Raw genomic sequence first — 27,770 nt, forward strand, 5'->3', positions numbered from 1 at the left:
TCAGGTTTACTTTTTTCCCCTGCAGACTCAACCCTTTGACCCAGAAGTAGGGAAATCTCTCCCCAGAATAAGCTTATGTAGTAGGGAGGGAACTAAAACCACCAAAAAGGTCACAGAACCAAATAGGATGTTATGCACCCTTTGGCAGTGTTATAGTCATGGGTGTCCCTGTGAATACAAATCACACATCACATTGGTTCCTCATTCAATGGCTTAATATAATATTGCTAGACAATATCATCATGTTATTGATATTGTTTGTGGAAGTTCAATAGCAAAGACTCAAAATGTTAAGACTCAAAATGCATAAAAAGAAAGGAAGTCATTGTAATCTAAGTAATAAAAAAATCTAAGAAATGTGTGTTAGGTTCTTTTTAGGATAAGAGAATAGGCTATCACACTTAGGGGCCAATTCACCAAGCTCAAGTGAAGGATTCGAAGTAAAAAAACTTCGAATTTCAAAGTGTTTTTTGGGCTACTTCGACCATCGAATGGGCTACTTCGACCTTCGACTACGACTTTGACTTCGAATCGAAGGATTCAAACTAAAAATGGTTTGACTATTCGACCATATGATAGTTGAAGTACTGTCTCTTTAAGAAAAAACTTCGACCCCCTAGTTCGCCACCTAAAAGCTACCGAACCCAATGTTAGCCTATGGGGAAGGTCCCCATAGGCTTGGCTAAGTTTTTTTTTGGTCGAAGGATACCGTATATACTCGAGTATAAGCCGAGTTTTTCAGCATCCAAAATGTGCTGAAAAAGTCTACCTCGGCTTATACTCGGTCAGCGGGCAGTAGCCGAGATTGCAGTCACTTTTAATCATTCCTATACCAACAGTTCACTTGGGGAGAGACTGCAATATCCCACCATGCCCTCTGTTGGTTTTATGAAAGAATAACAGTGCGCCCTCTGTTGGTTATATCAAAGAATAACAGTGACTGCAATATCACACAGCGCCATCTGTTGGTTGTATCAAAGAATAACAGTGACTGCAATATCACACAGCGCCATCTGTTGGTTGTATCAAAGAATAACAGTAACTACAATATCACACAGCACCATCTGTTGGTTGTATCAAAGAATAACAGTGACTGCAATATCACACAGCGCCATCTGTTGGTTATATCAAAGAATAACAGTGACTGCAATATCACACAGCGCCATCTGTTGGTTGTATCAAAGAATAACAGTGACTGCAATATCACACAGCGCCATCTGTTGGTTATATCAAAGAATAACAGTGACTGCAATATCACACAGCGCCATCTGTTGGTTATATCAAAGAATAACAGTAACTGCAATATCACACAGCACCATCTGTTGGTTGTATCAAAGAATAACAGTGACTGCAATATTACACAGCGCCATCTGTTGGTTATATCAAAGAATAACAGTAACTGCAATATCACACAGCGCCATCTGTTGGTTGAATAAAGGATTAACAGTGATGGCAATATCACACAGCGCCATCTGTTGGTTATACGAAAGATCAGTGATGGTTTTATGACACACAGCACTCTCTGCACAATTCTCTGTCACCATGCTGGGGGAGTCTCTTTGGCGGAAGGTGCGCTGCTGGGAGACAGGGCTGTAGTTGTGTCTAGGCTTATACTAGAGTCAATAAGTTTTCCCAGTTTTCGTAGGTAAAATTAGGTACCTCGGCTTATACTCGGATCGGCTTATACTCGAGTATATACGGTAATCCTTCGATCGTTGGATTAAAATCCTTTGAACCGTTCGATTCGAAGGATTTAATCGTTTGATCCATGGATTATTCCTTCGATCTAACTTTTTGCGCAAAATCCTTCGACTTCAATATTCAAAGTCGAAAAATTTTCATTCCCCAGTCGAATATCGAGGGTTAATTAACCCTCGATATTCGACCCTTTATGCATCGGCCCCTTAGTGTTACTGAGAAAACAAAATAATTCACAAAAGGTGCTTCACTGATGGAAACAGAGGTAACATCAGGTTTCTGCCAAATCTGATCTAATTCATAATATTATTTACATATAACCTGTTTGACTTTGCTTTAATTTGCTCTCTCAAAATGATTTTGAATCTGCTGCAAAAGCAACACATTTTCTATAGTTTTTCTTTAGTATAAGTTTAGCAAAAAATCTTCTTATTTCAAACTCTTGCATTTTTATAATCATCATTTTCAGATATATTCGCTACATTTTTGACATTGCTTATATATACTCCCATAAAGACAGGAAAGGGTTGAAAATTGAAATCCAAATTATTGCTATAGTCTGCTGCATACAACTTTTTCCATTCTTTGAAACCAAATACAATTTTATTTCCTTTTGTGGTGTTTTCTGAGGCACAAAGAATGTGGGAAAAGTAATGATATGCTAACTGCATACAAAAGCTTTCAATTTTCTCTCATTCTCTTGGTTCAGTGGAGCCACCATAGAGCGTGGTGAGCCTAAAAGCATTCTGGGAAGGAACGGGCACCGTTCTCACTTCATTTGTAGAAGGTTATCTGCTGTGGAGTGCATTTTTAATTATCTATTTGCAGTGGCCTCAGGGATTATAGAGAAGGCTGTTTGGGAGCAGATACATATAAGTAAATGGTTCTGCAAAATCTCTTGCTGGTTCAGTAACAAAACAGGAGTCTTAGTCTGCCAGAATGAGAAACCTATCAGAAAACAGGATGGTTTTCAATAAAATGTAGTACTAATAGGCAGCAGGCTCAAAGAGCAGTGAAGATAAACAACCAAAGTGTTGGGAGTGTAGTGTATATTAAAAACACACCTGCAAAACCAGTACAATGCACATTTCACAAAGGAAATATTTTTGCTATATTTATGCTATTGTATGTCCCTATCCCTCCTGAAAATATATGATTCTGTTGTGTATAGCCTTAATAGATGTTTTCAGAACAATAAAACATCATGGTACAGGAATGCAAGACAGCCTTAGGCACCAAGCAATATGTATATATATATACTATATATGGCAGGAGGAAGTTGTGGTAGGCTAGGAGAAATTGGTGACAAAAGAAAAGGCACAGGGTATGAAACTATCAAGTTAGTAGGCATGCATTAACCATAGAAAAATATTGCCAGTTCATAGTTGTGTAAATATATTTAGTGCTAAGCCATTCTAGAGTGGACCAAATTCTGCGAATGATATACAGCCCTTATTTGCTTATAAAAACAGAAAAAAATATTGCCAGCACACAAGTTCAGCCTGAGAAAATATATGTATATATCTAGATATATTATAAAATATTGGATGTTTTTACCACATGTCCCACCTCATGGCTCCTCATAGTATAAAAGCCCTACATCACCAAGTAGTGTATTAGATATTATAGTGCTGATAATATGTGCAGATAATGGCTATATATTGTTTCTAGCAGATGATCAACTTCAGTATGTAGGCAAGAGTACTGGCACATGGGTGCTTAACGCAGCTGTTGAAGAATACAGCATGAGTTAAGAAAGTTATACATGGGTAAAAAAAAAATCTAGATTGAGTAGGCAGCTTATTTGCCTATGTGTATGTGTAGTATAGGAATGGGCACAATTGACAATATTGCAATGTATGGACAAACATTGACTGTTTTGTTTAAAGGGTAAAACTTTTTTGGTAGCTTAAGCACAAAATGTCTCAATATCCTTAATATACTGATATTGGATTGACTGCAGTGGACCTCTTGTATTTAGCTTATTTGCCTATGTATGATATCCATCATTCGGCCAGATATCTATCAGGCAAATTTGGAAATCGAGTCAGGTGAGTGTAATGTGGTGTCTAGTCGTTATCTGGATCTCTTAGCTGAATCTGACTCCCAGCTCCATCACACACTGGGGATTATATTAATACAAAGGAGGTTCCACACAACTCATGACTGAACTCAGGAACTCATTTCTAGATACTGGTACAGCTTCACAGTGTTACTTGGCACACACAATCTTCCTAATAGATTACTGTATAACCAGAACTCAGAATCCCAAGCGCTAATCCCCACCGGATGCCTACTTTCTTTGAGTCAGGGATACTGTAACCTTTAACAGACTTTCCGCACTGGAGTTCCATCTTGTGTGGAGATACTAGACCCTATCTACCCTACCCTGTCTCCTAATTTGGGTACCTACCTGGGTGAGGTACCACCAGAACACTGGTCCTTCTCTCTGTCTCCTTGTTGGAGCTCAGCTGCTAGTCTACACAAGCTATACCTGACTCTCACTGACTACGAGCTCAGACAAGCTACTCTTATATTACCTAGCTAGCCTCTCTAATGGCTCCTCTTAGTACCTCCCTAGGTGTCAGGCCTCAGGCTCTTATGCATCATACCCTTGATCTTGTCAGCCAAAAAATAAGTAATGCCCTGGTCTCCCCCTTATATAACCTCTAGCTTGGGGCTTCTCCTTTAAGTAACTTAACCAATACCGTTGTGCACTTTAAATAACAACTCTGAGATCTTTTGTTGCTGTTTTAGGCCATGGCCATGGGTAGATAAGTTATCTAAATTGGCTAGGTTCAGTTGGAAATGATGGCTCTTAAGCTGGCCATAGATTGTTTAAATGTATGATTTGTCCATCAACTAAAAAGACCATTTCAAGCGATATTGTCTAGTTGAAGCCAGGAAAACTGATGGTAGCTGCCTTCTTGACCCTGCAAACATGAACATTTTTTAACCTGCCCGATCAATTTTCTGACAGCTGTCGGGCGAAAAATCGTAAGATGCACAATCATTTGATTTCCACTAACTTCACTATAATTTGACTGATTGGTTGGATTGCACTAAAATCGGTCATTCACCAACAAAAAAATCTTTGTATCTATGGGGACCTTTCGAATAAATCTCAATCTACTGATTTGTGGTAGAGACACTGCATTGTGACTGCTGCTGTCCTCTGGCAGAGAATAACGGACGTCAAAATGCCCTTGTCCACCTGTTGCAGTTCTGAGCTAGTGAGCTTAATGAAATCTACCAGATGCATTTTGTTCTATTGTTGACTGTCAATGTACATTAATGTTTCAGCTTTTGGATTTTATTAACATATTCCCTAATGCTCATTTACTATACCTATAATTGCAGACAAAGGGGCTGATGTACCAACGTTCACATTTAGGGGTTTTTTTTGCACTAAAACTCAAATACTGGCATTATAACTTCATATCAAGTCTTTATTAAGTAAAACTTCTGCATCTAAAAGCTTGGGCTTGTGAGTTTATTGGAAGTAGAAATACAACACAAATCCGAATTTTAATAAATAAGGCCCATAGTGTATATTGTTCGTAAAAATGCTGAAGCAGGCAGTTTGCACTAAGGTCAGGGTGCTTTCCATTTTCTGGCATTATGAGTGATGACTGATGGACAGGGAGTTTCTGCTGGAAGCAAGTGGCAGACAAAATTTGCTATAGCAATCAGAGAGCCCAAAGCAAATAAGAATTTGATTACAAATAAAAAGGTAATGCATAGCAATAATTGGTATGTCAATGCACATTAGTATGTTTTTTCTTATTCTGGCCAGAATAAGAAAAAAAAACACCTTCCATTTTCTGAGGGTGTTGAGTCTTAGAGGGAAACTGTATAACTTGCTTGGATATAATTACCATTCTAGCAATATAAAGTAGCTCAGATTTCAGTAACTGGACCCATTTCTGTCTGATTTACTAGTCAGATTCAGACGGTATTCTAACACATGTACAATACCCCATTTTAATTGTAAACCTTTATTTATGCTCCTGAGCTCGGTGTACATTAGAGATAAGCTTGCAATGGCAAATAGTTTATTACAAAAATATAGTGCAAAGAGATATTCCAAAAATGCATCTTTGAAACACAAATACAGTAAGCAGCAAAAAGATATTTGAGGAAAATAAATTACACAAGCAACATTATCTTCTAGAGTAATGAAATGGATCTCCAAGCACTTTTTATAAAACGATAGAAACAAAAGCATAAGCAAAGCAAATAAATTGTAATAGTTTTGGTTCCACAGAATAAACAGTGCAGGGTTCTCTTTGCTAACATTATTTCTGAGTTATTAAGGGGCTCATTATTGCTTGGTCATCAGATGTAACAATTTTTTTTATAATAATTGTCCAGATCCTTTCTCCCTGTATGTGATTTGCATCAGGGAGTAAAGATTTGGATGGTTAATATAGATAAACTGAACTGCTGTGAACCGCTCTCCATTTATAATTATGCCTTAATATTTTCTGCATATTGGTCAGATAGCTGATGTGTACAAAGCACACTTTTCAAATGAGCATTTAAGAAACAGTGGACCCATTTAAAACAGCATTTTTAATTTCTATAACGCAGATTCAAATGCAGTATGGTAATGCCATCCCTAACCATTTCAGAAAGCCTGCAAGGGAGTCAGATTTTGGAGTTTAGGCAGGAACTAAATATGTCCAACAAGCCCACTAGTGAATGTTAATGTTTCTAAAGTTAAGTAGAGTATTTCTTTCTTTGTATGTATGTCTCACTTTCTAATTGAGCTTGTTCCTTACCCTTGCTTCTGCACGTGCATTTGAATATGTCTGTATGTCTCTTTTGCTCTGTATATATATTTTTCACCCTGTGCATGAATCTCCTTATGTGTGTATCTCTCTTACATTATAATGATAGTTTTCTGTGCATTAATCTCTACATTCTGTTTACATTTTTTTTATATTTGTCTTTTTCAATATGCTTACTTTTATCTGTATAGGTGTGTTGTTTTTTATACCTGCTATTCCAATTGGTCTCTTGTGATATTCAAAATAGTTAGCTTTTATAGACCTAGATATCCAGAGAAATCATTTGGGATAGACAGCATCCCATAATTATGCTTGCATTAATAATAATACAAAGAAATATGTATGTATACATATGTATATACACACACACACACACACATATATATATATATATATATATATATATATATATATATATATATATATATACACATATATAAAACACCTTTCACGCAATTCCAGAGAGCTTGTGTGATTAAAGCTTATTTGTTCCTTGTAAAGAGAAACCTGTTTCTTGCAATTATAATAAAACGTTTGAAATGTGATTTCTCCACTTGAACCCCTCATTTTGTCCAAATATATATATATCTTAATGAGTTGAGTTAATTCCTTATATGCACACAATCGTTGCCATATAAAAAAAAAAACATTAGAAAGTAACAGTTCCTGATTCAGTTTAATGAATGCAGGAATGCAGAATTACTTTCCTCTTTTTAAATTTTCCTCTTTTGTTCTGAGTATAAAGGCAATATTTTAAAAGCTGTGAATACATAATTTAGTTACAGTATACAGCTCCCTGTATAATACACAGCTGCAATTAGTAGAATAGATTAATTCTTTATACAATAGATACCATACCTGTACAAAGCTTGTTATTTCTCTAATTTCTCTAAAACGGAAAGGGCACGTTCATGTTTCCTCAACCCCTTGCAACCTCGCTGCTCCCTGACCCAGTCAAGCCCCCTCCCACAGTCCAGGACTACAGGTACTGTATGAAGCTTCCTTCCTGTATAAACCAGTGATAAGTGATCATATTAAAATAAAGTTTAAAGGCCCAGTGATCGCCTTGATGCTTTTTTTGCTTTTGGGCAAATGAAGTTATAAGCAACAAATTGAGTTTAAGATGTAATTCATATTTAACTATTGGCTTTGAAATTGGTAGTATTATTTTCTAGGTCTCACAGTATTTAAATGAACAGTTGAAGACATGTTACTTAGCACAATTACAATTCATTCAATAAGGCATATTTGTAACCAAGTGGTTGTGCCCAGAAATGTAGTAGATGAATATTTGGTTATATCTGATGCATACAACATAACTGGCAAGGGAATTTGATGATAAATGTGATAGAATGAATGAGCACTTACTAATAGCAGGCCTACAGAAAGCTTTAATAAATCATTAGGGAAACCACAGTATGACCGTGCCACTATTAGGAAACAACAACAAGAAATATCAGCATATATGCCACGGGCACTACAGTAGTAGTAACCTGGTGATCCATTTAAATCTACCTTTAAGAATGATGGTTATATCTGTAAAACAATATTCGTATGCATTCAGACTTTAGGAATGTTTTACTTACAATTAATAGTATTTCAAATTGTAAATATTTACCCATTTAAGTTTAAAAGTGTTGCTGAAATACAGGCAAATATAATGATAATAATTTTCCACTAGTTATGTTTCTGGCCCAAGTAACAAATGTGTCACACTATCATAAAACTAGGAATTAAAATAGCAATTGCGGCTTTAAATGCTGACCTTGTAATATGTTGCTCCATTTAAGACCTCTCCATTCTTCATCCAGGTAATGGTAGCTGCTGGCTTTGCGTTGTCTGCATGACAAGTTAGATTTAGTGGGTCACCAGCGCGGATGCTAATTACTGGCCCGCCAGTAATTACTGGATCATCAGGAGGAACTGTCGGGAAACAAATATAATACAGGTCATATGGTCATTAAACTTTTCTCATCCTTTGTTTTATTACAATATAGTCAAATTAAGTTTTTGGTAACAGTAGTGCAATAGTCAGTGTAAGAAATCTAGTTTATTGCTTGTTTCAAACAGTAATGATCTAGGAGCTCAAATATTCTGTTGAAAAATGATTTGTTTATAAAGTGTGCAAAAAGCTAACTGTCTCTATAAATGCTACTTACAACTGTTGCACCAATGAGCTGGTTTAGCCTTCTCTGATGAACTGAGCACTTGTTCCCGGAATTGGAACACTTGGTGAAATGTTAGTTTCAGGGTTCCTTTGCAGGTTGTAGTAAAGCACATACTAATACTGTCATTGAGGTTGAACACATTGTCAAAATTATTTCAATAATTAAAATGTTCATTGGCATATTTTAGTTTTAGGGGTGTAACATGGGGAGAGGGGCACATCCTGAACAGTTTAATGCTATTAGAATTGTACAAGTTGTCAGAATGTGCTCTATGTGGAGTATTGTTTTTACTGTGACTCAATACTTTGATGGTATCTTCTGTACGGATATCTGAAAACTCATAAGGGATATAAGAGGGATGTACAGTATTAAGCACACCATGGTTCCAATTATAGTTTTACCATTGCTCTGCAGATCACACTCCAGTCCCATAGACATACAGCATGCTATGTAATTATAGTTATAGTGATGCAATTTGCAAATTTAGCAATTGCCGTAATTCTGTAACTTAAAGTCACGTGATTCAATTAGACCAAATGAAAAAGGCTCTGATTTGTCAGATCCCGAACTGGTGCCCTTTGCAGTGCAATTGGTTTGTTTTGTGCAATCATATTTCTATTTTATTCATATTTCTTATGATTTGAGGCATTCTTGATAGTCCTTGTGAAACTTCACTGTGGTCTAAAATAGATTGTTGTCAAGTGAGTGACTCAGAAAAGGAAAAAAAATGTGGCATGTTTGTGTTGTATGTACAGCATGTATGGAAAGATGCAATTAAAATGTTTGTGCAAACAATAAGCTAGCTGTTCATACTTTACCCTCTGAAGAAAATAAATAGAAGCTAAACCGAAATTAGAAATGGTAAGGTAAGGGAGTTGTCAAGGCTGTCAACATGAATAAGAAATATATCTTATACGTGTTTTAATGTATTATTTAACAAAGACAGTGTTTATCAGTGCTGTTTCTTTTTGTTATTTGGGGAACTTCAGAGCTCTGCTGCATCCCAGGTTATAAATAAAAAATGACTGACAGCGATACCAAATATGCAAGGTTGTTTTTAGTGTTTGTAGGTACAGGTGAAATAGTGTGTTGTACCCTATAGGTAGTTTAACTAACCTGTGGTTAAACTACAACTTATAGCATCCCCAATGTCCAACAGATGAGCAGTATTCCCATTGGCCTAGTGTACTACTTTAGTAGGATGGTGGATGGCCCTAAAGCAAGAGGAGGCTAGGCTTTGGCCTCCTTACCTTTAGGTAAGCTTACACCTTAGTGGAATTTGGGGGCATAGACACCATTAATGAGGCATTTAGCAAGTGCAGTTCTGTGTATTTCAACAAGGAGACACAGTGTGGGGTTGGTAATCCCAAACTAGTTGTGTGGGCTATACTAGTTGTATGAACCACAGTATAAAAGGGACCCAGGCAAGTGCTCATATGTACCTAGGATGCATTCACTGAGGCATCCGATGCACTGAATGGGTTAAGCTGCTGGTGACCCTAAACCCCCAGAAATCTCTATTTCATCTCCATTTTGGTTTCAGTGAGAGATGAGAACAACTGAGCTATCATATTACTGCCAAGGGATCTAGTTAGATTACTAGTGTACAAAGGAAGTACAGTCTTATTCTTTACTTCTTTGATGTTTAATAAAGCCACTGTTCCTGGTAAAGAACTACTATGAACCCTAACTATTCCAATATTTGTACTGGCATTGCATATTACAGTTCCAGTAACATCACCAACATTTCCTTCCTCACTTAAGCAAGGGTGTTACACTAACAAATATTTTCTGATTTTAAAAAAAGGGAAGCATCATTGTATTATATAAATATAGACAGATCAGTTTATGAAAGAATGAAATGTATATATATATCCTTGCTGGGTGCTCAGTCTGCAGCGTCCCCACCGCTTGTCACACACCAAACCAAAAAGAATGACGGCACTCCATTCAAGGAAAAGGCTGGTTTATTACAGACCCCACAGGGATCTCAAGCCCTACATGTTTCGGGACTCAATCCCTTAATCATAGGCATTATTAAGGGATTGAGTCCCGAAACGCGTAGGGCTTGAGATCCCTGTGGGGTCTGTAATAAAACCAGCCTTTTCATTGACCATATTATTGTTGATGAGGTTTGGAACCCCATGGGCATAAAAAGTTAAATTTGACTTAATTTCGTAAATTATTAAGAACTCCTTTGTTTTTATGGGTTTACATGTATCTGACATGTATATGACTGCTTATCATTCAGATGAAATTAGGAACCCTCCTTAGTGTTTCTCACATATTACTGCTAAATAATAAATGCATTGGCTACCATTGGAATGAAAAATCATGTCATAAAAATACCAATTTAAAAGTAAATAATTTCTATTAATACTCTTGTAGCTAGAATCAATACACGGTTCAGTGTTGAATATAGCAGCTATTATGCTTCACTGCTCTTAGGGGGAATAATAATTGCATAACATCACATGCACACACACACACACACACACCAGAAAGACTATAAATGTTACAGAACTTCTAACCAGAAATAAATACATTCTACTGTTGCTAAAGGCAGTATTTTTTAAAGTACAAAAAATCAGTTTTTTTTCCCTCCAGCTGGATTTTGATGGTTTTTACAGCTTTTTCTGCAGCTTCATTAATTTTTAACCGGTTTTCCTTATTTACCCTTAATAGAAATAATATTGACACATTTACACTGTGTTTTTGCAGAGATTGGTCATCAGTTCTTGCCAGAGTGGAGCTTACAATTTAAAGTCCCCTACACATATACACTAGGTTACAACACCAGAAAAATCTGTGAGTTTGATATTTAAATCTGATATTTCTAAATTAAATGACAATATTTGAACAACCAAAAAAATAATAAAGCTACCAATTGTCAAAACAAGCAGCAATCTGTTGTGCACAATAGAATGTCCAGAAAACCTCAGTTTTTTTGGTCTACATCTATTGTATGATACTCTAAAAACCATATATATATATATATATATATATATATATATATATATATATATATATATATATATATATATATATATATATATTTATCTATCAACCTCCTCCTTCTAAGACAGGAGCCCCCAAACTTTTAGTTTCAATATATTAAGGGCCCTTGAGCTCAAGCTTTAATTTCATAAATAAACAAGTTTTGTTTTTAGAGTGCAGAAGGAAGACCATGCTGCCAAAGGGGAAAAAGGAAAGGATTGAATACAGATAAATATTTTTTTCTTTATTGTTATGTGATTCTTAACTGCATGTTCACTTCTAAGGCAGAAGGGACTATTGTCCATAACAGTAGTCTTTGGCTTGTTAACACAATTTTAGCTAGAAGCAACTTCTTTAAGAAAGATTACAGTCTTATTATGGGGACGGGGCTTGTCTACAGACACCCTTTTTTTTGCATTTACCATTATATCTCTTTTACCAAAAATGATGCCTTCTGCTCTGCACACTATTGAGTTTCTCCCTGGCTAATAACGTCACTAACCCAAATCTCTTTATCATGTGTTGGTCAAGGAATGTTGTTGGTAAATAAAAACATTGAGGGCTGGTAGAGTATGTTTAATGATAACACAGATAAAAGAACAAACAGCAAATACTGTAAGCTTTATTTACGGATATCTACTCAATTCTGTATTTATCAGCAAAGCAATGTCCGGTCAGACAGCAATAATATTTCGACTTGATAGTCTTATGTCTTTTTTTCAACATCAGCTACTATTTATACACTTTGTAACTATGCAACACTTGACTGGAGACTTCCATTTTAAAATCAATGTGAAGTGGTACATTTCCTTACTGAGAGTAAACTTGAGGTAAACACTCGAAATATAGCTTGGAAGAGTGTTTGGGTAGGATTGTGAGTATTCTTCAGTGCATACAATGCCATTTTATTGAGAATAACCAAGCTTCTGTTCCATAATGCTTCGTAAAGATAGGCATGAGGAATGAGCTGATGCCAAGTGTATAACTATTTCAGTGCCAGAAGTTCTTTAATATATATTTTTACCCTTGTTCTGTTTATAGAGATAACTAGACTAAAATAGATTGAGTGACAGTAATTATTTATAAAGCTCTGTTCACGCATATAAAAAAAATCAGCTTTTGAAACAAGCAAAACAAACAAAAATGCCTATAACACATGGCTATTTCTGGTTATGTTTTACGTATCACAGAGCAGGGATTCCTTAAGTCCCATTTAATGTAAGAGGCAAATTCCTTGTTTTAACTTAATGAGCTGTTGAAATTTTTATTTTTATTCTAAATTCTTTTAGTACTCTCAAAGTTAAAGGACCCAGTCCTGTATCCTGAACTATATGATATGGGGTCCACTGTAAATTACCAGCCACAAAGTAATAATTAATGAAAGAGATTGTAAATAAGAATGTCATATAGGATACATGCATTTTTTTTATAAGGGTTAGTAAAAAACATGAAACTGAAATGTACTGAAGGGAAGCAAGGAAAAAGAGACAATGCAGACATTGTTCATTTTTAAACAAGCCCCCTCTTTGTATAGTTAAAGGACCAGTAACACTAACATTTTTTAAGTTAAAAAAAAATAATAGCCCCTCTAGTACCTCCTCCTTCCAGCACAATGTTCACTATTTTAATGCTTTATTAAAAAATACCATAATGAATATCTTCTTCCAGTTGTGCTTCGACTCAGAAATAGGGCGATATGGCGACATGCCCTCAGCTTTATACTACAGTATGTGCACGCTCCACATTTCTTTACCTAACTTCTTCTTAAGCCGAAGTTAGTTGCTGCACTGCTGTGGAGGATTTTTCAGCCTTTTCAGGATTTTTCATTATGTGGTGTAAAAAAACACCACACATCGCCAGGCTTCATTGTGTAAAAAAGTTTTATGCATTTTTTCTTAGAGGGACTTCTGCCGGAAGCAATGTTAAAATAAAGGCGGCAAATCTGGTATTTGCATGTTGTCAAATAAAACACTCTTGGATGGATTTGCCATCTATTTTACACAGCTTTTACAGAGGTTGTTTTGGTGAATTTCATTTTACATGGCATTATAAATTAGGGATGCACCGAATCCACTATTTTGGATTCGGCCGAATCCTTGCTGAAAGAATCGGCCAAATACCGAACCGAATCCGAATCCTAATTTGCATATGCAAATTAGGGGCGCAAAAGAAAAAAGTGGAAAAAAATCTTCTTTTGTGACAAGAAGTCACGTAATTTCCCTACTCGCCCCTAATTTACATATGCAAATTAAGATTCGGATTCGGTTCGGCCAGGCACAAGGATTCGGCCGAATCCTGCTCAAAAAGGCCGAATCCTCAACCGTATCCTGGATTCGGTGCATTCCTATTATAAATATGCCCTCTAAGGGACAGATTTAGCAAACTATGAAATTAAAGCTCACCCACTTTCTATTCATGCCTAAGATTTTTAGAAGTATAGTTTTCAAATGCTGAACTCTATCTTTCACCTACTGATATATTAACACTTTTTAAAAATCCCATAGGGATGAATGGAGAGTAGGGATGTAGCGAACGTCGGAAAAAAAGTTTGCGAACATATACGCGAACTTGCGTCAAAAATGCGAACGGTTCGCGAACGTCGCGAACCCCATAGACTTCAATGGGAAGGCGAATTTTAAAAGCTAGAAAAGACATTTCTGGCCAGAAAAATGATTTTAAAGTTGTTTAAAGGGTGCAACGACCTGGACAGTGGCATGCCAGAGGGGGATCAACGTCCGGTGTCTACATGCCAATCAAGTCGTGTAAAGGTTACAGCCTGTTCACACGCAAAGACGAAACTGCAACGAAAAAAAACGCAAAGAGCTTTAATGAATGATACCGTCAAGTGAGCAAATAATAGTTGTTAATTACTAGTTGAGCTTGTCACCTCCAGGATGTTCGTCCTGTTGGTGGCAATATTTCTGTAGTGGTGTGTTTAGCAGTCACCGTGCTTGTGCGCACGTGCACGGTCAGGCAGAGGTAATTCAATGTACAGTGAAGTGAACCAAAAAACACTGATTCTGCAGTGTGGGCCCAGTTTTGGTCTACTTTATTGATCACCTGCGGTGACCATAAAAGATGCGATTTTGCCACTGTTGCAGAACCCTGAAAAATTAGGCATGTGTACTTTCCTGAAAAATTATGTTTTTTTTGTCGCAGCCACTGAAGCACAGAGGCCAGAAAAAATATGCCATATGAATGCTAAAAATATAATTTTTTTTTGTCGCAGCCACTGAAGCACAGAGGCCAGAAAAAATATGCCATATGAATGCTAAAAATATAATTTTTTTTTGTCGCAGCCACTGAAGCACAGAGGCCAGAAAAAATATGCCATATGAATGCTAAAAATATAATTTTTTTTTGTCGCAGCCACTGAAGCACAGAGGCCAGAAAAAATATGCCATATGAATGCTAAAAATATATTTTTTTTTTTGTCGCAGCCACTGAAGCACAGAGGCCAGAAAAAATATGCCATATAAATGCTGAAAATATGAATTTTTTTTGGTCGCAGCCACTGAAGCACAGAGGCCAGAAAAAATATGCCATATAAATGCTGAAAATATGAATTTTTTTGGTCGCAGCCACTGAAGCACAGAGGCCAGAAAAAATATGCCATATAAATGCTAAAAATAGTCATTTTTTTTGTCGCAGCCACTGAAGCACAGAGGCCAGAAAAAATATGCCATATAAATGCTAAAAATAGTCATTTTTTTTGTCACAGCCACTGAAGCACAGAGGCCAGAAAAAATATGCCATATAAATGCTGAAAATAGTCATTTTTTTGGTCGCAGCCACTGAAGCACAGAGGCCAGAAAAAATATGCCATATAAATGCTGAAAATAGTCATTTTTTTGGTCGCAGCCACTGAAGCACAGAGGCCAGAAAAAATATGCCATATAAATGCTGAAAATAGTCATTTTTTTGGTCGCAGCCACTGAAGCACAGAGGCCAGAAAAAATATGCCATATAAATGCTAAAAATAGTAATTTTTTTTGTCGCAGCCACTGAAGCACAGAGGCCAGAAAAAATATCCCATATAAATGCTGAAAATATTAATTTTTTTTTGTCGCAGCCACTGCAGCACAGAGGCCAGAAAAAATATGCCATATAAATGCTGAAAATATAAAAATTTTTTGTCGCAGCCACTGAAGCACAGAGGCCAGAAAATATATGCCATATAAATGCTGAAAATATTCTTTTTTTTTGTCGCAGCCACTGAAGCACAGAGGCCAGAAAAAATATGCCATATAAATGCTGAAAATATGAATTTTTTTGGTTGCAGCCACTGAAGCACAGAGGCCAGAAAAACTCAGGATTTACCTGGATTCAAATGAAACCAGTAGGGTTTGCACCCTAGTTTGTAACGGTGGCGGAGGGAGGAGGAACGCTAAAGGACAGCTGTGTGTGGAGTCATGAGGCGTGCAGAGAAGGACAGCTGCATGGGGAGTCAGAACAAGTCTTCCGGCGTGCAGTAACCCTCCGAGATCCATGCCTCGTTCATTTTAATAAAGGTCAGGTAATCCACACTTTTGTGACCTAGGCGAGTTCTCTTCTCAGTTACAATCCCTCCTGCTGCACTGAAGGTCCTTTCTGAGAGGACACTTGAGGCGGGGCAAGACAAGAGGTTCATGGCAAATTGTGACAGCTCTGGCCACAGATCAAGCCTGTGCACCCAGTAGTCCAGGGGTTCATCGCTCCTCAGAGTGTCGATATCTGCAGTTAATGCCAGGTAGTCCGCTACCTGCCGGTCGAGGCGTTCTTTGAGGGTGGATCCCGAAGGGTTCTGGCGCTGCCTTGGACTGAAAAACATTTGCATGTCTGACGTTACAGAGTGGCCAAAGTGCTTTGTCCTTGCAGGTGCGCTCGTGGCAGGATTACTGGCACCTCTGCCCCTGGAATGTTGATGAGTTCCTGAAGTGACATCACCGTTAAAAGCATTGTACAACATGTTTTGTTGAAGTTAGTTGCTGCACTGCTGTGGAGGATTTTTCAGCCTTTTCAGGATTTTTCATTATGTGGTGTAAAAAAACACCACACATCGCCAGGCTTCGTTGTGTAAAAAAGTTTTATGCATTTTTTCTTAGAGGGACTTCTGCCGGAAGCAATGTTAAAATAAAGGCGGCAAATCTGGCATTTGCATGTTGTCAAATAAAACACTCTTGGATGGATTTGCCATCTATTTTACACAGCTTTTACAGAGGTTGTTTTGGTGAATTTCATTTTACATGGCATTATAAATTAGGGATGCACCGAATCCACTATTTTGGATTCGGCCGAATCCTTGCTGAAAGAATCGGCCAAATACCGAACCGAATCCGAATCCTAATTTGCATATGCAAATTAGGGGCGCAAAAGAAAAAAGTGGAAAAAAATCTTCTTTTGTGACAAGAAGTCACGTAATTTCCCTACTCGCCCCTAATTTACATATGCAAATTAAGATTCGGATTCGGTTCGGCCAGGCACAAGGATTCGGCCGAATCCTGCTCAAAAAGGCCGAATCCTCAACCGTATCCTGGATTCGGTGCATTCCTATTATAAATATGCCCTCTAAGGGACAGATTTAGCAAACTATGAAATTAAAGCTCACCCACTTTCTATTCATGCCTAAGATTTTTAGAAGTATAGTTTTCAAATGCTGAACTCTATCTTTCACCTACTGATATATTAACACTTTTTAAAAATCCCATAGGGATGAATGGAGAGTAGGGATGTAGCGAACGTCGGAAAAAAAGTTTGCGAACATATTCGCGAACTTGCGTCAAAAATGCGAACGGTTCGCGAACGTCGCGAACCCCATAGACTTCAATGGGAAGGCGAATTTTAAAAGCTAGAAAAGACATTTCTGGCCAGAAAAATGATTTTAAAGTTGTTTAAAGGGTGCAACGACCTGGACAGTGGCATGCCAGAGGGGGATCAACGTCCGGTGTCTACATGCCAATCAAGTCGTGTAAAGGTTACAGCCTGTTCACACGCAAAGACGAAACTGCAACGAAAAAAAACGCAAAGAGCTTTAATGAATGATACCGTCAAGTGAGCAAATAATAGTTGTTAATTACTAGTTGAGCTTGTCACCTCCAGGATGTTCGTCCTGTTGGTGGCAATATTTCTGTAGTGGTGTGTTTCGCAGTCACCGTGCTTGTGCGCACGTGCACGGTCAGGCAGAGGTAATTCAATGTACAGTGAAGTGAACCAAAAAACACTGATTCTGCAGTGTGGGCCCAGTTTTGGTCTACTTTATTGATCACCTGCGGTGACCATAAAAGATGCGATTTTGCCACTGTTGCAGAACCCTGAAAAATTAGGCATGTGTACTTTCCTGAAAAATTATGTTTTTTTTGTCGCAGCCACTGAAGCACAGAGGCCAGAAAAAATATGCCATATAAATGCTGAAAATATGAATTTTTTTGGTTGCAGCCACTGAAGCACAGAGGCCAGAAAAACTCAGGATTTACCTGGATTCAAATGAAACCAGTAGGGTTTGCACCCTAGTTTGTAACGGTGGCGGAGGGAGGAGGAACGCTAAAGGACAGCTGTGTGTGGAGTCATGAGGCGTGCAGAGAAGGACAGCTGCATGGGGAGTCAGAACAAGTCTTCCGGCGTGCAGTAACCCTCCGAGATCCATGCCTCGTTCATTTTAATAAAGGTCAGGTAATCCACACTTTTGTGACCTAGGCGAGTTCTCTTCTCAGTTACAATCCCTCCTGCTGCACTGAAGGTCCTTTCTGAGAGGACACTTGAGGCGGGGCAAGACAAGAGGTTCATGGCAAATTGTGACAGCTCTGGCCACAGATCAAGCCTGTGCACCCAGTAGTCCAGGGGTTCATCGCTCCTCAGAGTGTCGATATCTGCAGTTAATGCCAGGTAGTCCGCTACCTGCCGGTCGAGGCGTTCTTTGAGGGTGGATCCCGAAGGGTTCTGGCGCTGCCTTGGACTGAAAAACATTTGCATGTCTGACGTTACAGAGTGGCCAAAGTGCTTTGTCCTTGCAGGTGCGCTCGTGGCAGGATTACTGGCACCTCTGCCCCTGGAATGTTGATGAGTTCCTGAAGTGACATCACCGTTAAAAGCATTGTACAACATGTTTTGTTGAAGTTAGTTGCTGCACTGCTGTGGAGGATTTTTCAGCCTTTTCAGGATTTTTCATTATGTGGTGTAAAAAAACACCACACATCGCCAGGCTTCGTTGTGTAAAAAAGTTTTATGCATTTTTTCTTAGAGGGACTTCTGCCGGAAGCAATGTTAAAATAAAGGCGGCAAATCTGGCATTTGCATGTTGTCAAATAAAACACTCTTGGATGGATTTGCCATCTATTTTACACAGCTTTTACAGAGGTTGTTTTGGTGAATTTCATTTTACATGGCATTATAAATTAGGGATGCACCGAATCCACTATTTTGGATTCGGCCGAATCCTTGCTGAAAGAATCGGCCAAATACCGAACCGAATCCGAATCCTAATTTGCATATGCAAATTAGGGGCGCAAAAGAAAAAAGTGGAAAAAAATCTTCTTTTGTGACAAGAAGTCACGTAATTTCCCTACTCGCCCCTAATTTACATATGCAAATTAAGATTCGGATTCGGTTCGGCCAGGCACAAGGATTCGGCCGAATCCTGCTCAAAAAGGCCGAATCCTCAACCGTATCCTGGATTCGGTGCATTCCTATTATAAATATGCCCTCTAAGGGACAGATTTAGCAAACTATGAAATTAAAGCTCACCCACTTTCTATTCATGCCTAAGATTTTTAGAAGTATAGTTTTCAAATGCTGAACTCTATCTTTCACCTACTGATATATTAACACTTTTTAAAAATCCCATAGGGATGAATGGAGAGTAGGGATGTAGCGAACGTCGGAAAAAAAGTTTGCGAACATATTCGCGAACTTGCGTCAAAAATGCGAACGGTTCGCGAACGTCGCGAACCCCATAGACTTCAATGGGAAGGCGAATTTTAAAAGCTAGAAAAGACATTTCTGGCCAGAAAAATGATTTTAAAGTTGTTTAAAGGGTGCAACGACCTGGACAGTGGCATGCCAGAGGGGGATCAACGTCCGGCGTCGCAGCCACTGAAGCACAGAGGCCAGAAAAAATATGCCATATAAATGCTGAAAATAGTCATTTTTTTGGTCGCAGCCACTGAAGCACAGAGGCCAGAAAAAATATGCCATATAAATGCTGAAAATAGTCATTTTTTTGGTCGCAGCCACTGAAGCACAGAGGCCAGAAAAAATATGCCATATAAATGCTAAAATAGTAATTTTTTTTGTCGCAGCCACTGAAGCACAGAGGCCAGAAAAAATATGCCATATAAATGCTGAAAATATTCATTTTTTTTTGTCGCAGCCACTGCAGCACAGAGGCCAGAAAAAATATGCCATATAAATGCTGAAAATATAAAAAATTTTTGTCGCAGCCACTGAAGCACAGAGGCCAGAAAATATATGCCATATAAATGCTGAAAATATTCTTTTTTTTTGTCGCAGCCACTGAAGCACAGAGGCCAGAAAAAATATGCCATATAAATGCTGAAAATATGAATTTTTTTGGTTGCAGCCACTGAAGCACAGAGGCCAGAAAAACTCAGGATTTACCTGGATTCAAATGAAACCAGTAGGGTTTGCACCCTAGTTTGTAACGGTGGCGGAGGGAGGAGGATCGCTAAAGGACAGCTGTGTGTGGAGTCATGAGGCGTGCAGAGAAGGACAGCTGCATGGGGAGTCAGAACAAGTCTTCCGGCGTGCAGTAACCCTCCGAGATCCATGCCTCGTTCATTTTAATAAAGGTCAGGTAATCCACACTTTTGTGACCTAGGCGAGTTCTCTTCTCAGTTACAATCCCTCCTGCTGCCACTGAAGGTCCTTTCTGAGAGGACACTTGAGGCGGGGCAAGACAAGAGGTTCATGGCAAATTGTGACAGCTCTGGCCACAGATCAAGCCTGTGCACCCAGTAGTCCAGGGGTTCATCGCTCCTCAGAGTGTCGATATCTGCAGTTAATGCCAGGTAGTCCGCTACCTGCCGGTCGAGGCGTTCTTTGAGGGTGGATCCCGAAGGGTTCTGGCGCTGCCTTGGACTGAAAAACATTTGCATGTCTGACGTTACAAAGTGGCCAAAGTGCTTTGTCCTTGCAGGTGCGCTCGTGGCAGGATTACTGGCACCTCTGCCCCTGGAATGTTGATGAGTTCCTGAAGTGACATCACCGTTAAAAACATTGTACAACATGTTTTGCAGGCTGGTTTGTAAATGCAGCATCCTTTCGGACTTGTGGTACATTGGTAACATTTCTGCCACTTTATGCTTGTACCGAGGGTCTAGTAGCGTTGCGACCCAGTACAGGTCCTTCTCCTTAAGCCTCTTGATACGGGGGTCCTTCAACAGGCATGACAGCATGAAAGACCCCATTCTCACAAGGTTGGATGCAGAGGTATCCATCTCCGCTTCCTCGTTATCAAGGACTACATCATCCACGGTCTCCTCCCCCCAGCCACGTACAAGACCAGGGGTCCCCAAAAGGTCACCACAAGCCCCCTGGGAAGCCTGCTCCTGTTGGTCCTCCTCCTCCACAAAGCCACCTTCCTCCTCTGACTCCACTTCTGACACCTCTCCCTGCGTTGCAGCAGGTGCCTGGGCTCGTTCTGGTGATTCCGACCAGAAATCGTGCGCTTCCTGCTCCTCGTCACGCTGGTCTACAGCCTCATCTGTCACTCGTCGCACGGCACGCTCCAGGAAGAAAGCGAAGGGTATTAGGTCGCTGATGGTGCCTTCGGTGCGACTGACCATATTTGTATCCTCTTCAAAAGGGCGCATGAGCCTGCAGGCATCGCGCATAAGCACCCAGTAACGTGGGAAAAAATCCCCAGCTCTGCAGATCCAGTCCTATCACCCAGTTCAAACAGGTATTCATTGATGGCTCTTTGTTGTTGCAGCAGACGTTCCAACATGAGGAGCGTTGAATTCCAGCGAGTCTGGCTGTCGCAAATTAAACGCCTGACTGGCATGTTGTACCGCTGCTGAATGTCAGCAAGGCGTGCCATGGCTGTGTAGGAACGTCTGAAATGGGCCGACACCTTCCTGACTGCCTGAGAACGTCCTGGAATCCTGGGTACTTCGAGACAAAACGTTGGACTATTAAATTCAGAACATGTGCCATGCAGGGCACATGTGTTAAATTGCCCAGTCTCAGTGCTGCCAACAGATTGCTTCCGTTGTCACACACCACTTTTCCGATCTTCAGTTGGTGTGGGGTCAGCCACCGATCGGCCTGTGACTGCAGAGATGACAGGAGTACAGATCCGGTATGGTTTCTGCTTTCCAGGCACGTCATCCCCAAGACAGCATGACAACGGCGTACCTGGCACGTCGAATAGCCTAGGGGGAGCTGGGGGTCCACAGGTGTGGAGGAGGAGGACCCAGCAGCAGAGGAGGAAGAAGAGGAAGAAGACGAGGTAGAGAGCGAAGGAGGAGTAGAGGTGGTGGCAGAACCGCGTGACACCAACTCCACTGTTGTTGTTGAGCCACACATTCCCTGCTTCCCAGCCATTACCAAGTTCACCCAGTGGGCAGTGTAGGTGACATACCTGCCCTGACCATGCTTGGAGGACCATGCGTCAGTAGTCATATGGACCTTTGGCTCAACAAGTGACAGAGATGCGGTGACTTGGCTCTGCACATGGTGGTACAGGTGTGGTATTCCCTTTTTTGAAAAAAAATTGCGGCTGGGTACCTTCCACTGCGGTGTCCCAATTGCTACAAATTTGCGGAAGGCCTCAGAGTCCACCAGCTGGTATGGTAAAAGCTGGCGGGCTAAGAGTGCAGACAAGCCAGCTGTCAGACGCCGGGCAAGGGGGTGACTCGCAGACATTGGCTTCTTACGCTCAAACATGGCCCTCACAGAAACTTGGCTGGGGGCAGATGACTGGGAATGGGAACTGGTGGTCAAGGTGGAAGGCGGAGTGGAGGGTTGTTCAGACGGGTCAAGGACAGCAGAGGTAGAGCAGTAAGATGCTGGACCAGAAGGAGGGTGGCTTTTAATTTGTCTGTTGCCTTTGAGGTGTTGCTCCCAAAGTGCTTTGTGCTTGCCGTTCATGTGCCTTCGCATAGAAGTTGTACCTATGTGGCTGTTGGGCTTCCCAAGACTCAGTTTCTGACTGCACTCATTGCAAATTACAACGCTTTTGTCAGAGGCACACACATTAAAAAAATCCCACACTGCTGACCTTTTTGAAGCTGGCAATCTGGCGGTAACAGTAGAAGTTGGCGGTGTTGGCGGCAATGGCGGGTGCGTTGGCCGGCTGACCACAGGTGCCGATACATGTTGTTGCCCTACTGTTCCCTGCGAGCTGTCCTCCCTGCTTCTTCTAAGTCTTATTCTCCTCCTGCCTCTCTGACTCTCCGTCTCTCCATCTGAACTATCCTCCTCTTGCTCTCTTCTACTGGGCACACACAAAACATCAATCTCCTCATCATCATTCTCCTCAGATGCATCAATTTCTTCTAACAGCTCACAGAAGGAAGCAGCAGCGGGGACCTCCTCATCACTCATTATGTCCATCTCTGTTGTGTTCTCTGCCAGAATTAAATCTGGTGTAACGTCCTCATCTCCTTCATCTTCTTCTGCCAATAATGGTTGCGCATCACTCAGTTCAAGAAACTCATGTGAAAATAACTCCTCTGACTCCAGTGAAGAAGGGGCGCCGGTGGTGGAGGAAGTGTTACGTGGGGTGCCCATAGCAGTGGAGGATGAGGATGTTGTGGTAAAGTTAGAAACGGTAGAGGATGGGGTGTGCTGTGTAAGCCAGTCAACTACCTCTTCAGCATTTTGGGAGTTCAGGGTCATTGCCTTTTAAAACTGGGCAATTTCCTAGGGCCACAGGATAGCATAGCAGCACGGCCCCTAGTGCCTCTGCGTGGCGGCCTGCCTTTGCCTGGCATTATTTTTAAATCAACAACAACAACTCAGGTGGTGTTTCTGGAGACGGTATTATTATTGATATTTAGACAGATTGTGAAAAAGCTCACACAGCTAGATGGCAGTTGTTTGAAAATGAAGAACACACTGGGCAAACAAATTGAAACAATGCCTGCAAGGTCAACGTATACACTACAGCAGTGGATACGGAATATATTATTGCTGCTTGAAAACGTCACTCGGGTGGTGGTTCTGGAGACGGTATTATTATTGATATTTAGACAGAATGTGAAAAAGCTCACACAGCTAGATGGCAGTGGTTTGAAGAACACACTGGGCAAACAATGCCTACAAGGTCAACGTATACACTACTACAGCAGTGGATACGGAATATATTATTGCTGCTTGAAAAACGTCACTCGGGTGGTGGTTCTGGAGACGGTATTATTATTGATATTTAGACAGAATGTGAAAAAGCTCACACAGCTAGATGGCAGTGGTTTGAAGAACACACTGGGCAAACAATGCCTACAAGGTCAACGTATACACTACTACAGCAGTGGATACGGAATATATTATTGCTGCTTGAAAAACGTCACTCGGGTGGTGGTTCTGGAGACGGTATTATTATTGATATTTAGACAGAATGTGAAAAAGCTCACACAGCTAGATGGCAGTTGTTTGAAAATGAAGAACACACTGGGCAAACAAATTGAAACAATGCCTGCAAGGTCAACGTATACACTACAGCAGTGGATACGGAATATATTATTGCTGCTTGAAAAACGTCACTCGGGTGGTGGTTCTGGAGACGGTATTATTATTGATATTTAGACAGAATGTGAAAAAGCTCACACAGCTAGATGGCAGTGGTTTGAAGAACACACTGGGCAAACAATGCCTACAAGGTCAACGTATACACTACTACAGCAGTGGATACGGAATATATTATTGCTGCTTGAAAAACGTCACTCGGGTGGTGGTTCTGGAGACGGTATTATTATTGATATTTAGACAGAATGTGAAAAAGCTCACACAGCTAGATGGCAGTGGTTTGAAGAACACACTGGGCAAACAATGCCTACAAGGTCAACGTATACACTACTACAGCAGTGGATACGGAATATATTATTGCTGCTTGAAAAACGTCACTCGGGTGGTGGTTCTGGAGACGGTATTATTATTGATATTTAGACAGAATGTGAAAAAGCTCACACAGCTAGATGGCAGTGGTTTGAAGAACACACTGGGCAAACAATGCCTACAAGGTCAACGTATACACTACTACAGCAGTGGATACGGAATATATTATTGCTGCTTGAAAAACGTCACTCGGGTGGTGGTTCTGGAGACGGTATTATTATTGATATTTAGACAGAATGTGAAAAATCTCACACAGCTAGATGGCAGTTGTTTGAAGAACACACTGGGCAAATAATGCCTGCAAGTGCACTACTATTGGTGCACTACTATGAAGAACAGCAAACAGCACTGGACACGTTAAAGAACAGTAAGATAAGTAAAATAAAAAAAAAAATATATGTATATTAAAAAAAAAAAATTACTCGGGTTGGTGCTGCTGAACTACTAGGAGCAGCACAGTAGCACACCAGTCCCACTCCCCAACACAGCTAGACTAATAGCACTGGGCTCTTATAGTAGCAAAGTAAAAAAACAAAAAAGAAAATAAAAGCAGTCCTTACAAGGACTATTGGGTTATTACAGCAGTCAGCAGATGAGATCAGAAGAGATCAGTGCCCAGCCACAGCAGCTACATACAGAGCACTGCAGTAGAAGGTAGATTACTAGCCAGCAAAACTACCTAACCTAAAATGTCCCTCAAATCCCTGCAGAGTTCTGTCCCTCCAATACAGAGCAGTATCAAGTAGATTACTAGCCAGCAAACTTACTATCAACTGTCCCTCAAATCACTAACAGCTCTCTCCCTACACTAGCTCTTCCAAGCACACACAGGCAGAATGAAAAAACGCTGCAGGGCTTCAGTTTATATATGGAAGGGGAGTGGTCCAGGGGGTGTGGGGGTGGTCCAGGAGGGAGAGCTTCCTGATTGGCTGCCATGTATCTGCTGGTCTGGGGTGAGAGGTAAAAAAAAAGCGCCAGCTAAGGCGAACCCAAAATGGCGAACGTCGCGCGACGTTCGCGAACATTCGGCAAGCGCGAACAGTCGATGTTCGCGCGAACAAGTTCGCCGGCGAACAGTCCGCGACATCCCTAATGGAGAGTGGGTGAATTTTACCGTGGTGGGCTTTAATTTCATACTTTTTTATAAATCTGCCCCTTAATATTTCCCCAGTTTCTATCTAAATATTTTAAATATATAATGAATTTACATAAGTAAAATAAAGCTATTCATCTATTTCAACTATCACTAACGTATAAAAACTACCACATGGCATCCATAGCTAAGAGTATTGTGGTGACAGTACCTCACGTTGTCCAATAAATAAAATGATGTAGTTATGACGGAAAACAACCATTTCATTTGTCCTACGTCAAAAGTTTTTGATTGCTATTATTAGTAGCTTTAAATGTTAATGGAGTGGTTCACCTTTAAGTTAACTTTTAGTATGTTGTAAAATGGCTAATTCTTTTCATTCATTTTTTCTTTTTTATATAGTTTTTTTAATGACTTGCCTTCTTCCTCTGATTCTTTCTAGCTTTCAATTCAATTTCAAAAAATATCAAATTCAATATTTGTCTTTATTTTTCTGCTTGCTTTTTCAGTTCCACCTATAATAGTGCTCTGTGCTCCTTTTTCTGTGTCTTTTAAAATGACTCCTAATTTTAATTTTTTTTACACATATGTAACCCATTAAATGATGGTAAAAAATAAGAGGCTTTGGAGTAAAATACTAGAATTGCAGAATCTGTAACCAATTAGCAAGTCATGTTTACAAAACATGAGTTTGAAATAGGTACTAAAGGGTTCTAGACTAAGGGAAACATTGCTGCTTTTATTATATGACTCCTAGTGTGGTCTATGCAGCACTATTCTCTATTTCTTCATACATGAAAACATACGTGTTTTATTTGTACATCAGTATATATCACAGAGCTAATTTGCACATGAATGAACCCAAGAAAATATGGGCATGAGGATTAAAACACCTATGAAAATATTAATAAACATTTTTCTCAAACTGCTTTGCAAATGACTTAACGGGCATTTAATTAAGAGACTGCAAATGCATTACTGTTTATGAGAATAATGTTATTTCCTGCACTAGAGCAGGAATCACTTTCTCTGAAGCACTAGGACATTAAAATAATGAAAATACCTCCGTATGCTACACAAAATGACTGTAAAAGGCATCGATAAAAAAAACTGTCCATTTTAATAAAGAATCATGGATTATGCATTTAAGTCTACAGTGTTAGCTTGTTATAATGTGCTTATTAAGGTTATACATTAAACTAATATAATTTTCATTCTCTTGCAGGATTTGAATCAGCAAAAAAGAAGGCAAAACAAAGTATTTAAAAAACATAACTTGTGTTAAACTGTCTACCTTCAAAGCTTTATGGACCAATCTATATTTTCTAGTGAAAAGCATTGGCAATAGTAGGTTATGATCCTGTGTTTGTTTTAGCATGATATTCAGTGGAAAGCAGATCACAATATATGACAGGGTAGGTAAGCCTGGTGGTTTCTTTTCCTGCTCATATACAACAATTAATGGTATTATTAGTTTAAATCATATATGCTGTAACATTCAGCTCTTATGATCATACTAAAGTGAAAGTTATAGTATCTGTAAAGATTTTGCATCTGAAGAACATGGGAAGAGCTGTATTTATGGAAAACTGTGCTGAAACTTTTTTAATAGACATTTTACTGCAGCCATGCACATACTCTTAAGATATCAGCCATAACCAATTCCGCTTACATGCGCCTCATGCAAAACTAGGAACAGCATTTTGAGTTGAGCACTTAGCTATATCTTGCTCAGGGGCCAAACATAAATCGCACAAGGTCCCAGATTTATTATGACCTTTCTAGGTGATATTAAATCATTTTAACGATCAAAGTAAAAATACATAAAAAGAAACCCTGCAGCAGCAAACACATAAAAATATGCAAATGAATCATCCTCTTGCTTTAAAAATAACCAAAAGAATCTATACAGTATGAAATGTGATGAGTAGATAAGTAATGCCATCAATCATGCTGCCCAGTGGTGTGCAG

The 27,770-nt window shown here is 39.6% G+C and overlaps 1 protein-coding gene across 2 annotated transcripts in view; it reads right to left on the bottom strand.

Moving 5' to 3' along the window:
* LOC121395536 (kin of IRRE-like protein 3) overlaps positions 1-27,770 on the bottom strand; it is a 729,825-nt gene that overhangs the window by 155,202 nt on the left and 546,853 nt on the right. For both annotated transcript variants that reach the window (XM_041569178.1, XM_041569177.1), the window contains exon 5: positions 8,257-8,414. In XM_041569178.1, the coding sequence (XP_041425112.1) occupies positions 8,257-8,414 (158 nt within the window). The remainder of the gene's footprint in view (positions 1-8,256; positions 8,415-27,770) is intronic.

Source organism: Xenopus laevis, chromosome 7L, assembly GCF_017654675.1.
Source record: "Xenopus laevis strain J_2021 chromosome 7L, Xenopus_laevis_v10.1, whole genome shotgun sequence".
Taxonomy (NCBI): domain Eukaryota; kingdom Metazoa; phylum Chordata; class Amphibia; order Anura; family Pipidae; genus Xenopus; species Xenopus laevis.